Here is a 12,199-nt window from a genome sequence, read left to right on the forward strand (position 1 = left end):
CTGCAAGCTGACTTCTCCTCCCAACAGCTCCCTGCCATCGATCGTGGTCACCTGCAGGGGGTTGCTTAAAGGGATCGTCTGTATCTGGTGTTCAGCTGCAAACTCTTTGCTCATGAAATTGCAGGAGCTGCCTGAGTCCAACAGCGCCTTTATCTTTAGAGGGTGTCCGTTTGGCAGCTCTAGCGCCACTTCTATCACTAGGGCGGGTTTAGGAGGTTCTGGCGTGGGCACTTTCACTGCTCTTTGGCCTGACTGCTGTGCCCCGACGGTGGCAGCCAGGCGTTGGCTTTTACTTGCTTCGGTATTTCTTCCTCTCTTCCCTCCACAGCTCCTACCATCCCTTGCCATTCCTTCCTCTGGGGGCAGACTCTGGCAAAGTGACCTGGCTGTTGGCAGAGATAGCATTTCCGGGCGCCTTTTCCCTCCTTCTTTCCCCCCTCACTGGGCTTTGAAACTGCGCGCGCGCGCGCTGTTCCGATTTCCATCGGCTCTGCCGGCGGGAAAGTTGGCTCTGGAATGTCTGGAATGCGGAACTCCTTCCAACGTTCCCCCTTCCCTTCCCGCCTCTCCAATGCTCTCGCCTCCTGGCGCGCTCCTATGGTCAGCGCTGATTTGGTCAGCTGGTCCATAGACTCCGCCCTGGGCGCCCGGGAAAGTTCGTCTTTCACAGCCGAAGAAAGCCCTTCTTCAAAGAGCATTTGAATGGGTTCCGCCGATAGATCCCACCCCAATTTATGGATCAACATGGTGAATTCAGTCCAGTACTCACGGACAGATCGGCTCCCTTGTTTGCAAGCCATTAACTGTCTGCGGACCACTCCCTGTTCAATATCGCTGGAAAACATCAGATCCATGGCGCGAAAGAACTTCATCGTGTCCTTTAGGACGTCACTATTCGCTGCCATCAGGGGTCTAACCCAGTCTCTCGCCCCCTTTTCAAGATGCCCAATCACGAAAGCCACTCTTGATTCCTCGTCAGGGAATTCATCAAACTGCAGATTGAGGGCATATTGCATCTCTGTCCGAAAGCCATGATAGTCTTTGGGCTCCCCCCCAAACTTCTGCACCAATCCTGGTACCTTTCTGACGAGCTGGGTGTCTTTCCCCTTTTTGTCTGCATCCTGAGCCCTCCTCTCCTCAAGCCTCGCCGTCTGCAGCGCTAGCTGGACCTCCAACACCCGGTACCTTTCTTCCAGGCTTGGACCCGCTCCAGCTCCTGCTTCTCCGGTTCCGGCTGGGTTGCTCATGATGCCTTCTCCTGCACAAGCTGCTCACGAAGACTGTCGGAATGCTGTGATGGGACGATGAGCTGCTTGTGTGTAAAATCCTAGTCCCTCAGAGTTTGGTCAAGTTTGCAAACCTCTGTCTGTAACGGAGCCCCTTAAACATGGCTCCGTCAGTCGCTGGCAGATTCCGACAGTGGTTGCTTTCGGAATCGCTTCCAACATAAAAGCTCCTTAACGGAAACACGTCTTCTGGACTCTCTGCGTGACAGTTTCCGGCGAGGAGTGGGTGTCCCTACAGGAGGTCCTGAAACCTCCCCACTGTTTTCGCTGGAAGTGTCTCTGAGCCATCCCTCCAGCTCCCTTTCCCTCAGCCCAGCTCCTCTCCCCCTACTGGTTCCCTCTTCAGCTGCTGAGTCTCTCCCAACCTGTGTGAGCCCTTTCACTTCCCTTCCTTCCGATGGCAGTTCCCTGACAAATATCGAACATGGCACTCCAATTTCATGTCATCTATGCTGAATACGACTTTGTTTGAAGGCTAAATTTAAAGCCCTAAATGACCAGGAACTATAGAAGAATGGTCTTTGCCCATCAAATTCAGCTTGATCCTTAAGATTGTCTCATGGAGCTCTACTACTCAGTTTCCTTATCAGCATCAAAAGGGTGGGCAGAAGGGATGGGGCCTTTTCTGTGGTGACATAGAGACAATGCAACACCCTGTCTAGGAAGCCTGCCAGGCGCCATGACTGATTGCCTTTTGATGAGTAGCTATGACATCTTCTGGCAAGCTTTCACAACTATTCCTTGCTAAAATTATTTTGTGACTGCTGCTGTTTTTGTATTCTCTCTAAAAAATTTTTTTCTTGTCTTAGTCCATTTATGGATTTTTTTATAAGGTTTCACACATTGCTTTAACTTGTTTGTTATGCTTGCAGCCTTTATTTATTTATTTCAGCATGGTTCAGCCAGCAGTGCTGAAAATAGAACAAATCACCACTCTAGCAGGTAAGTCCCGTAGACAGGCTTATTCTTATGAATAGCACTAGGCTGCAAAAGGTATAGTTCTGCATTTCACAGCTTTGTGTTTATAGCCCGTTAAAAAACAAACACCATAGATGAAACACTGAGAAAGATAAATATTGTGAGATGGCTTTCGCTTATAAGCATTTATATTTGATAACTTTAAATATGAGGTACTCTGCTTAGAATCAGAGACTGCAAAAACTCTTTGTTTCTCAGATGAAGGTACCAACTACATTCAAAGAAACACTCCTGCACCTTAAAAATCAAGCTGATTTATAAAGCAGAAAACAGTTTAGTGATTTCAAATGTATAATAAGATTCCATCTAATTCTTATTTTTAAAAGTTACAAGGAATGCTCTCTTGTGCATAAATTGTGGAACAAGCCAGTGCACTGCATCTAAATGATTAAAAAAAATCCTTTTAAAAGTGTTTTATGAAGTTGTAACATTATTATTTTTGTAAGGTTTTGTCTCTGAAAGATTTAAGCTTATAGAACTATTAGGAGGAAAAACTGTTATAATTAAACATTAAAAGTAAGATACAGTAATTGATCCACGTGCCAAAGTTGGCCCGTGAGGTCAGAGGAGATAACAGTCTGGCCCACAAGGCAAAAAAGGTTCCCCACCCCTGATTTAAAGAAAGCCCTACTTTCTACATATGGTGTGTGGGGCCTGAGAGGAAGCACACATTTCTGAACTCAGATCACATACAGGTGAAGGGGCAGAAATACAGTCTGAACTGGCCCATATGCTTGTAGCTCAACTTTACAAAAGAAAAATAAAAGATACTGCTTTTGCTTATTGTTCAAAGGGTTTTAATGTTATAGTATGCAAAACCAAAGCAAATATACAATACTAATATGAATAATTCAGATGATAACTGCTCTGTAACATTCTTCTGTAAAAATTATAATATAAAAAAATGCTCCTCTGTGTTGATTTGATAGCTATTGTCAATTAACTATGCTGAGTGGCACTAGCAATGAATAAATAATAACGGTGAAGTTTTTTAAGATAAAGCTTTTGCCGTGACCACTATTTTTTACTTTATTTGTATTTACTTTATTCAGATTTTTAAAAATCTTTTCCCAAACCTTCTTTTACATTGACTGGAAACTGTTATGATTTCACTTAGCTTTATCCAAGCCCTGTTATCTCTCTGGGAGTGAAAAGGCTAAAAACAAGTTACTGACATACCATTGATTTATACAAGACTATTAGAATATTCTCCCTCCTCCACCACAGCCTAGAGTTCGATTAGCCTTTTAGAGAGTCACAGTACACTGAACAGACATCTTCAGTGAATTGTCTACCTCAGCCCCTGGATTTTCTCTGGATAATTCAGTCCCCATAGTATGTGTGAAACCAGTGCAACTTCAGTCACTATGTTCTTTGAATTTTTAAAAATATTTTGTGGCAAGCATGGTCTCTGGATATGCAAAACGACCTGAAGGCTTGAAAGCTTATTTAAGTGGCATTTGATGGCCAGCGGATTCACAGAAATGTTTATTATGGCATACTTCTCTGACTTGGGGATGAAGGAAACAGTTTCGTAGTTTGAATTTAGGAAGAAAGAGGCTGATGGGAATGTGTAGCTGCTAGGTTTTCTAAAATAAAAACTAAGTAACTGGTGGGGGGGGGGGAGAGATCCTTTCACTGTAAACAGTGTGATGGTATCCAATTCCAACTGGGATTGCAGAGGGGTGAAGGGTTAAAGTTCACCAAAGTTTTTATCTGGACCAGTCTAAAACTTGGGTCAAAAAGTCGAAGTAAAAATTTGATAGAAGATGTGAAGAACAATTACAAATTTAATTGGTTGTTATATAAATGGGAGGAAAGAGGTAGGGGATGGGATATATATATGGGGTGAGGAAAGGAAGAAAACAAACTAGCTAACTAGTCAACAAAAGACAAACAAACAAACAAAGGGGGAGGGAGAGGGTAAGATATACACACAGAGAGAGAGAGAGAGAGAGAGAGAGAGACTGGAGGTTAAAATCAGGAGCTGAAGTAAGGAGTCCAATTGATATTTAAAAATAAATTTATATTATGGTATATTTATAATCTAAAAAGGATCAAAGGTCAAACTCTGGGGTCAATTCAATCTTAAAAACAATGAAGAGGAGAAATAAAAATGCAAAAAATCCAACAGTGTAGACCTGAGGGTGCTTCAAAACACGGCAGAGACAGGCTCAGGGGTCTCAGTTATTTGAGGGAGATGGCAGCGATCCCAGGGAGAGGTCGCTCAGGGAGCGAAGTTTGTGTAGCCTACTCTCCCTAACACAGCGGTGGCAATGGAATGGCAACGTCGCAAACAGTTCCCTGTTCAGCAGGCGATCATCATTTTAATGGTGATCCCCATTTTGCCACACTGGAAGTCCCCTCTTGTTTGTTTTCTAAAGGATTCTCAGCTGTCCCTTCACTATTTTCTTGAAGAGATCTGTCTATATTTATATGATAGCTTTTCCTGCAATTGTCAGGGTGATTTCCACATGTGTTGCTGTGATTAATAATAATAATAATAGTAATTTATTATTTATACCCCGCCCATCTGGCTGGGCTTCCCCAGCCACTCTGGGCGGCTTCCAACAAAATATTAAAATACCGTAATACATCAAACATTAAAAGTTTCCCTAAACAGGGCTGCCTTCAGATGTCTTCTAAAAGTCTGGTAGTTGTTGTTCTCTTTGACATGTGGTGAGAGGGCGTTCCACAGGGCGGGCGCCACTACCGAGAAGGCTCTCTACCTGGTTCCCTGTAACTTGGCTTCTTGCAGTGAGGGAACCGCCAGAAGGCCCTCAGGGCTGGACCTCAGTGTCCAGGTAGAACGATGGGGGTGGAGATGCCCCTTCAGTGGAGGTGGAGATGCTTTGATTAAAGACACTTCTCAAAATACTGTAATCATTTGTACTTTTCACCCCCCCCCCCCAAGCAACAGCTGTTGCCACTTTTTCAGTTGCCAGGATCAGCAACACAATTTTTTTTGGGGGGGGGGACACAAAACAAAACACCAGAACAGCCCCAAAACCAACCCCTGAATTTAGTTACTGGATCAATTGACAAGAATACATTACTTTCTGGGGAAGGCAATGTAACTGAGTACACCCCTGATATCAGGAGTCAAATCTGAGTGGCTCTGTTATGTTATAGCATCATTACACTCACTGTTATTATTGTCCCAAACAGCATCTTCCATTAAATGCTTCTCAAAATAATAAAGGTTATGTATCATATACACAATAAAATAGAATCATATAAGGACAAAGTACCAGAATAAAAAAATCGGAACACATGTGCTGCAAAGTCAGGGTATTAAGAGACAGTGCTACCAACTATAACTGAAGACACCAGGTAGAACTACAAAAGAACAATACCAAGCAAACGTTTTCAAATATGTAAAATGATCTGGGGATCTATTATGGGTGCAGGATAGAGGTGTCTGTACAGAGCTTCCGTGAAGAGAATGCCTTCGCTATCCATTTCCATGGAAGGAACCATTTCATGCATGTATTTGCTTGAACAGTTTAAATACGACTGTATGTTTGCATGTCCCCATATGCCTTCATCTGGGGACTGACAACAAAAAAGGAAAATGACTGTTAAGGTATTACTAGATGAAGCCCGCAGACACGGAAGAAAATGGGAAATACGTGCTGCTTTGGTGTGTGTGTTATTAACATAGATTTTGGTTGAAGCAGATCAGGAGAACAAGATGGGTTTTAGCTTAATTAGAGGATGCAAGTAACATTTTAGTAAACTGTGAGGGAAATCAAACAGAAACAAAAGACGGTAAAGATTGGATGCGCTAAGTGGTAAAGTGGTACATGTGACAAGCAAAATAAGAATGGAACAATCTACACTGTGTGATACAGAATCCAAAAGGAAATGTACAGGTGAGATGCCATCACCAAGCATGACAAAGGTTAGATGAGAGGGATAAAGCACAGATCGTGAAGAAAAGGAACATTTTATAAGCAGTTAAGAAAAGTAATGAAAACTAGTTTTAAAACAGTTAAGGAAGTAGAGGCTACTACAGAAGGCAGCATTAGCCTGAAAAGGTAGCATGAGGGGATTTTTATAAGCACCATAAAATATCGCTAAAACATAATGCATTCTTTATTTCACCATTCACAAAGAAAGATGAGAGGCAGATGGTAGAAGTAGACAGACTTCTCCCAAAGGAGGCTGATAAAATGCTGAAGGAAATCAAAATCATGCTGAGCAAGTGATCAAGAAATCAAAACATCCAAAGACTAACAAAAATTTCAGAGTCACACTGGATAAAGAGCTAAAACACCAGAGGAACAGGAAATGATTAATATTCCACAAACATTGTCAAACTTTTTGGAAAGAAAATGCACAGTTAATAGCTATAATTAAATAGGATCCAGGATTTTTTTTAATTAGCCTTTGAGATACCTTATTCAAAAAGACAGGTGGCAACCAGACTACTATTAGACAGAGAGGAAAAATATGAAGAAACAGAAGCTTGTTAACGGCTAGTAATTAGCACTTCTTCAAATATGATTGGCACTACAAAGTCAATCCACACAAACTATTGCATGATGAAGCCAGAGGACACAAAAAACAAACCTGCTTCCTCTGCTCTACCCATTCATATGTATTCTTGCAGTTCTGAAATAACAGGATGGAAAATGTGTCCAAATGCATCCCTAGAACATTCAGAAATTCCATGCTGGGACAGATACTCATAGGAATGAATCTAGTTTCTTGCATTAAGTGTGATGAATGTATGAATTCTTACTTTAACAGCCTCTAGTTGCTCCCCATGCTAAATAAAGATGGAGTTGATTTCTGTGAGGGAAAACAAGTGATACTGAATGGTAAAGTTCATTATTGCGCAGAAAAAGACCTAAACTCCTCATTTAATTTAAACTGCCCCTCTAAGTTTGGGGCAACTTGGCAAGCAGCTGGCATAGTGTTACAAAAGTTAAAGTTCAGGTATTATGCCAATCCTAATGCACTAACTAACAGATGACTCCTCGCTGTGCAGCAGATACTTTAAAATATCCCATTAACTCTAGTGGCTCTAGCAGCGTGAAGAAAATGTTGTCTGAAAACACTGGACACAGGTGAGATTAGAAGAGCAAGTATAACACCCACAACTTTGGGAAAGAAAGGAATGTAACAGATGCATAGCCAGAGCTTACAGATATCACACTATGGGCACATGGGAAGTCCCAGTTGATATGCTTTTGAATAGCAACCGCATGATGTCTGTTTCTGCCCTGAGCTGCATAACTGGCATACAGTGGTACCTCGGGTTACATACGCTTCAGGTTACAGACTCCACTAACACAGAAATATTACCTCAGGTTAAGAACTTTGCTTCAGGATGAGAACAGAAGCAGGAGGCCCCATTAGCTAAAGGGGTGCTTCAGGTTAAGAACAGTTTCAGGTTAAGAACGGACCGCCGGAACGAATTAAGTACTTAACCCGAGGTACCACTGTACTTCTTTCCATCACAAGATTTGGGCTGACTAAGAGAGCCAGTGTGGTGTAGTGGTTAAGAGCGGTAGTCTCGTAATCTGGTGAACCTGGTTCACGTCTCCGCTCCTCCACATGCAGCTGCTGGGTGACCTTGGGCTAGTCACACTTCTTTGAAGTCTCTCAGCCCCACTCACCTCACAGAGTGTTTGTTGTGAGGGAGGAAGGGAAAGGAGATTGTTAGCCGCTTTGAGACTCCTGAAGGGGAGTGAAAGGCGGGATATCAAATCCAAACTCTTCTTCTTCTAAGGATCATGCCCCACCTTAAATCATAATTGCAAAAATATCTAGCATTTAAATTCGCGGTAGTGCCTTCTATGGAGGACAGTCAGTACTTTTATAAGGGCCTCTGAAATACAAGACCTAATACAAACCAGCCTGTATAAAAATAGACTGAAGCACAAGTTAAGTAAAAGCCTCTACCTGTGGACTTCCCTTAGCTTAGGCAAAATACTGGACTAATTAGGCCTTTGGTTTGACTCAACAGAGCTCTTAAGTTCCCCTTTCCTTCTTGGGCCTGGCACATGTTAAATGTTACCATGTCACGTAGTCAGGACCCAGGAACCACTTTTCCCATGGATCCATTCCACAGTTCATAAATAAGATGGGCAGAGCCAATCATGCATATCTTTAACATGTAATCATAGACTCTGGATTCTGCCCACAGACTATTTTGTGTCAAAGGCCTGCACCTTTGACACTACCTACATGGAGGTTGTAGACCTTTAAATGGTACAGCTTCAGCATGGGATGTACCTACATGCCTCCCATGGCATAGATGTAATGGTTAAAAAGTAAGCCTACAATTTCATCTAGAACAAGAGAGCAGTGTGTTATTTGCGGAACTTTGCATGAAAAATGTTTCAAAATATTACATGGGTATCATTGCACTTTTGAAACACTGAGAATATCATCGTATCACTCAAAAGGCCATTAGGGCTTAATTTCACCACTAATAGCAGATTATGAGAGCACTTTCCCTAGCAGCGGGCTATCCTGTAATTGTCTACTGTGCATTTAGTTGCATATTCACTCAAGCATTTGATAATGATCACTGCTGGCGACAGGCTGCTGAACTCAAAATGGAACACTATTCTGGTTTACTATGATCCTAATTACTACAAACTGTAAATACAGGCAGACATTGTTTTTAGCTAAATCAAGTATGGGGGGGAGGGGCGCAAAGGAAGAACATCCCAGAATAAGCATTTTGTGAAGCATCCTTGGTACTGAATAAACCTTGTAGCAGCAGTGAGCACTGATCAGGTTAAAAAATGTATACCTTTGAATCTGTAACAAGTTTATTACTTTAGCCCAGGAAACAGCATAGATTCTGGTTGAGAATCAGACAATGAATGGTTAATACCATCCAAGGCCATCACCAAGTTTAATTTATGGACTTATTTATAATTTCCCATTGTATGAAATATGTATGCAGGAGCATGTAATATCTGTGGCTTTAGAGACATTAATCTGCCCACATTTAAGCTTCTAACAGGTTAAAGTGCTGCCTTGGTTCTCTGGTGGCAGGCGGGTGCGGGCTGGGGTGGGTGAGACTCAACACATACAGTTTAAAGGGATGAATAATTTACCTACCTGCATTTGTGGCTTCTATTTTAATGGAGCTATTATTTATTCTGTGAAATGACATGATTCACTTTTTACAAGATTAAAATATATCAGCTCTCTTTCAGTAAAAAGATCTTCTAATGTGACTGACAGGGATATAAATATGCTAACCTACATCAAGAACTTGGCTCTAATCTCCAAGAAAACTCAGCAACATGACCAGATTTTTTAAAATAAAAAAGCAGTTTTATACATTTCTTCGCCAGGCTCTTGAGACCACAGCTTCATTTCAGTTTTTTGCTTTCTCTCTCTTATTCTTCGCCTAGGGTGTATGCTGATATTGGTGTCTGTAGGCTTAGAAGTGAAAATAGGGTGGCAAGCACTGGGCCTTGTGTTCCCTAAGTGCCTCTTACGTTTAAGTCAAACCCTGGCTGCAAGTAAGTAACGACTGATGCAACAGGAAAAAACAACCATCCTACTCAAGGGATGCAGTCCTACAAAGATATGTATGCCCAATTGCTTAGATAGCTGATGAAATGAATATGAGCAACAAAATGCAACGACTTGTCCTTTAGTGGTACCAGCAGGAAAAAAGAAAGATTAAAAGATCACCCACAGCGAAGAAGTGTAAAAAAAAAAGTTTAGAAAATAGGAACATGTCACAAAGAGAATATAATGCAAGGATATAGGAAATATTTACTCTCCTGAGCAACTTTTGCATTCACTATAGTTTCAGGTAACTCATACTAATCGATTAGTAGAGCCAGTGCAATGTGATAGCTGGACTATATCATATGACCAAGTAGATCAAAGCACAAATCCTAACCTAGCCAAAAACTTCACTGGATAACTTCGGATAACCACCTCTCACTTTATTCTAGGCATCTACCTGAATCTTAAGATCTTCTTCAGAAGCCATTCCATGAGTGCTTCCACCAAATGAAATGAGCTAAATAAACAGCAGGGAAAGGGCCTTTTCAGTAGTGGCAGTTGCAGAGGGAGTGTCACCACTTCATACATCCCCACTGGCTGGCAACCAGGATTTGCCTCTAAGTTAATAAATAAATAAGCTACCCCTGCCTGCCGCACTCTAAAGCAGGGGTGCACAACCTGCAGCCCTCCAGATGTTGTTGGACTATACCTCCCATCATCCCTGATCACCGGCTATGCTGGTTGGGGCTGATGGGAGTTGTAGTCCAGAGACATCTGGAGGGCCACAGGTGGTGCACCCCTGCTCTAAAGGAATCACTAACTGGCTATCTTTGTATTCAACACTGTAGGTTAAACTAGTGTCTCATACACACACACACACACACACACACACACACACACTTTTAAAGAAAATAAGGACTAATTGTGTTTTCCTCATTTATGGACCAACTGCAGTGCATTAGCATCATGTGATAATTTTTAGAAAGGTGCACAAAGTTCTAACTGTATCCTCAAGCGGCACTCAACAATGCACTAGTGAAGGCCACTGTAACACGGTAATGATAAATTTAAACACATGACTTAAAAGAAACAGTTATGGACACCAATAAATTCCTCATTTAGTGAGTTAGAGGACGTATTCTGTCATTTTTACGAAGCTATCCCAACAAAAGAACAACGTTAACCTTTGGCAGCCTTGAATACGGAAAACTGGGTGACATGTTATACATTATCTTAGCATCAATCATAGAGCAGACCTTCATCTATTATGTTACCTCATTAGCTGTGTTGTGAGTTCCAACAATTCTGATAAAAGATGCTGCTTGTCTGTCAAAAGTTATTACTTGCCAAGATCTGCAAGAGAAATCAGAAGGACAAAGAAAATTAACAATCACACTAACAGCACAATCATAACTTTGTTTACTACGTACCCTACTGAATTCAGTGGGGCTTACTCTTAGGACTGGTCATGTTGTTCAGATGCCTGATTATCGTCTTCCAAAGCAACTACTCTATTCCCAACTTAAGAATGGAAAGCAAAATGCCAGTGGACAACAAAAGAGGTTTAAAGACACTTCCAAGGCAAATCTAAATAAAATGCAGTGTAAGCATGGTTAATTGGGAAACACTGGCCTGAGGGCGCTCCAATTGGAGAATAGCCTCTACCAAAGGTGTCATGGACTTTGAAGAAGCATGAACTCAGGATGAAAGGGAAAAACGAGCTAAGAAGAAGGCACGTTTGGCAAATCCTCACCGTGAACAACTCCCACCCAGAAACCTATTTCCCCACTATAGAAGGATGTGTGGATCCAGAATTGGCCTCCACAGTCACCTACAGACACATTGTTCATGGAAGACAATCTTAGTCAGATACGAGTGATTGCCAAAGAAGAAGACTCCTAGGTAAGTGAGGTTAGGATTTCAGTGCATAGTCAGACTACGGAATGTGCTCCCACAAGATGCAATGATGCCAACAAAGAGAAGATTAGACAAATTTATAGAGGATAGGGCTAGCAGTTGCTGTGCTCCACCTCTATTGCCAGATACAGTATGTCTCTTAATGCCAGTTGCTAGGAAACACAAATGGGGAATGTGCTGTTGCTTCTGAGCTTGTTGGCCACTGTGAAAACAGGTTGTTGGACTAAATGGTCTGTGGCCTGATCCAGCAGGGCTCTCTTTATGTGCTTATCAGGACAGACAAAAGAAAATTGTTTGAGAGAGAAAAACAAAGCAATTAGGGCAGTTCCCTTTCAATAGTGATTTAATTACATGCTTACATATTGATACTTCAGTATGCTTTTTAATTTAGTCAATGTCTGAGTCACCTTTATATGGGAATGCTCAAGGAGACTTACAACCATAAATAAATAAATTACAAAAAGGAGAAAAAGGTAAAACCCTTAGAACAGTTTAAAAATTGAGTAATATAGCATCACTTCATGCTA

The 12,199-nt window shown here is 41.7% G+C and overlaps 2 protein-coding genes across 10 annotated transcripts in view; one reads left to right on the forward strand and one right to left on the reverse strand.

Moving 5' to 3' along the window:
• Nucleotides 1–12,199, forward strand: part of LOC308474196 (uncharacterized protein) — a gene marked incomplete at its 3' end in the record, with an annotated part of 78,316 nt that overhangs the window by 60,584 nt on the left and 5,533 nt on the right. For 2 of the 5 annotated variants that reach the window (XM_081000321.1, XM_081000323.1), the window contains 2 exons: nucleotides 2,179–2,228; nucleotides 9,650–9,760. In XM_081000321.1, coding sequence (XP_080856447.1) covers nucleotides 2,179–2,228; nucleotides 9,650–9,760 — 161 coding nt within the window. Of the gene's footprint in view, nucleotides 1–2,158; nucleotides 2,229–9,649; nucleotides 9,761–12,199 lie in introns of all 5 variants that reach the window. The other 3 variants (XR_013984542.1, XM_081000324.1, XM_081000322.1) reach the window with 2 other exon arrangements.
• The window catches only part of BTBD9 (BTB domain containing 9), a 152,446-nt gene that overhangs the window by 7,275 nt on the left and 132,972 nt on the right, over nucleotides 1–12,199 (reverse strand). For all 5 annotated transcript variants that reach the window (XM_081000202.1, XM_081000203.1, XM_081000199.1 and 2 more), the window contains one exon: nucleotides 11,030–11,108. In XM_081000202.1, coding sequence (XP_080856328.1) covers nucleotides 11,030–11,108 — 79 coding nt within the window. The remainder of the gene's footprint in view (nucleotides 1–11,029; nucleotides 11,109–12,199) is intronic.

This window comes from Podarcis pityusensis, assembly GCF_964106645.2.
Source record: "Podarcis pityusensis genome assembly, chromosome: 3".
Lineage (NCBI taxonomy): Eukaryota > Metazoa > Chordata > Lepidosauria > Squamata > Lacertidae > Podarcis > Podarcis pityusensis.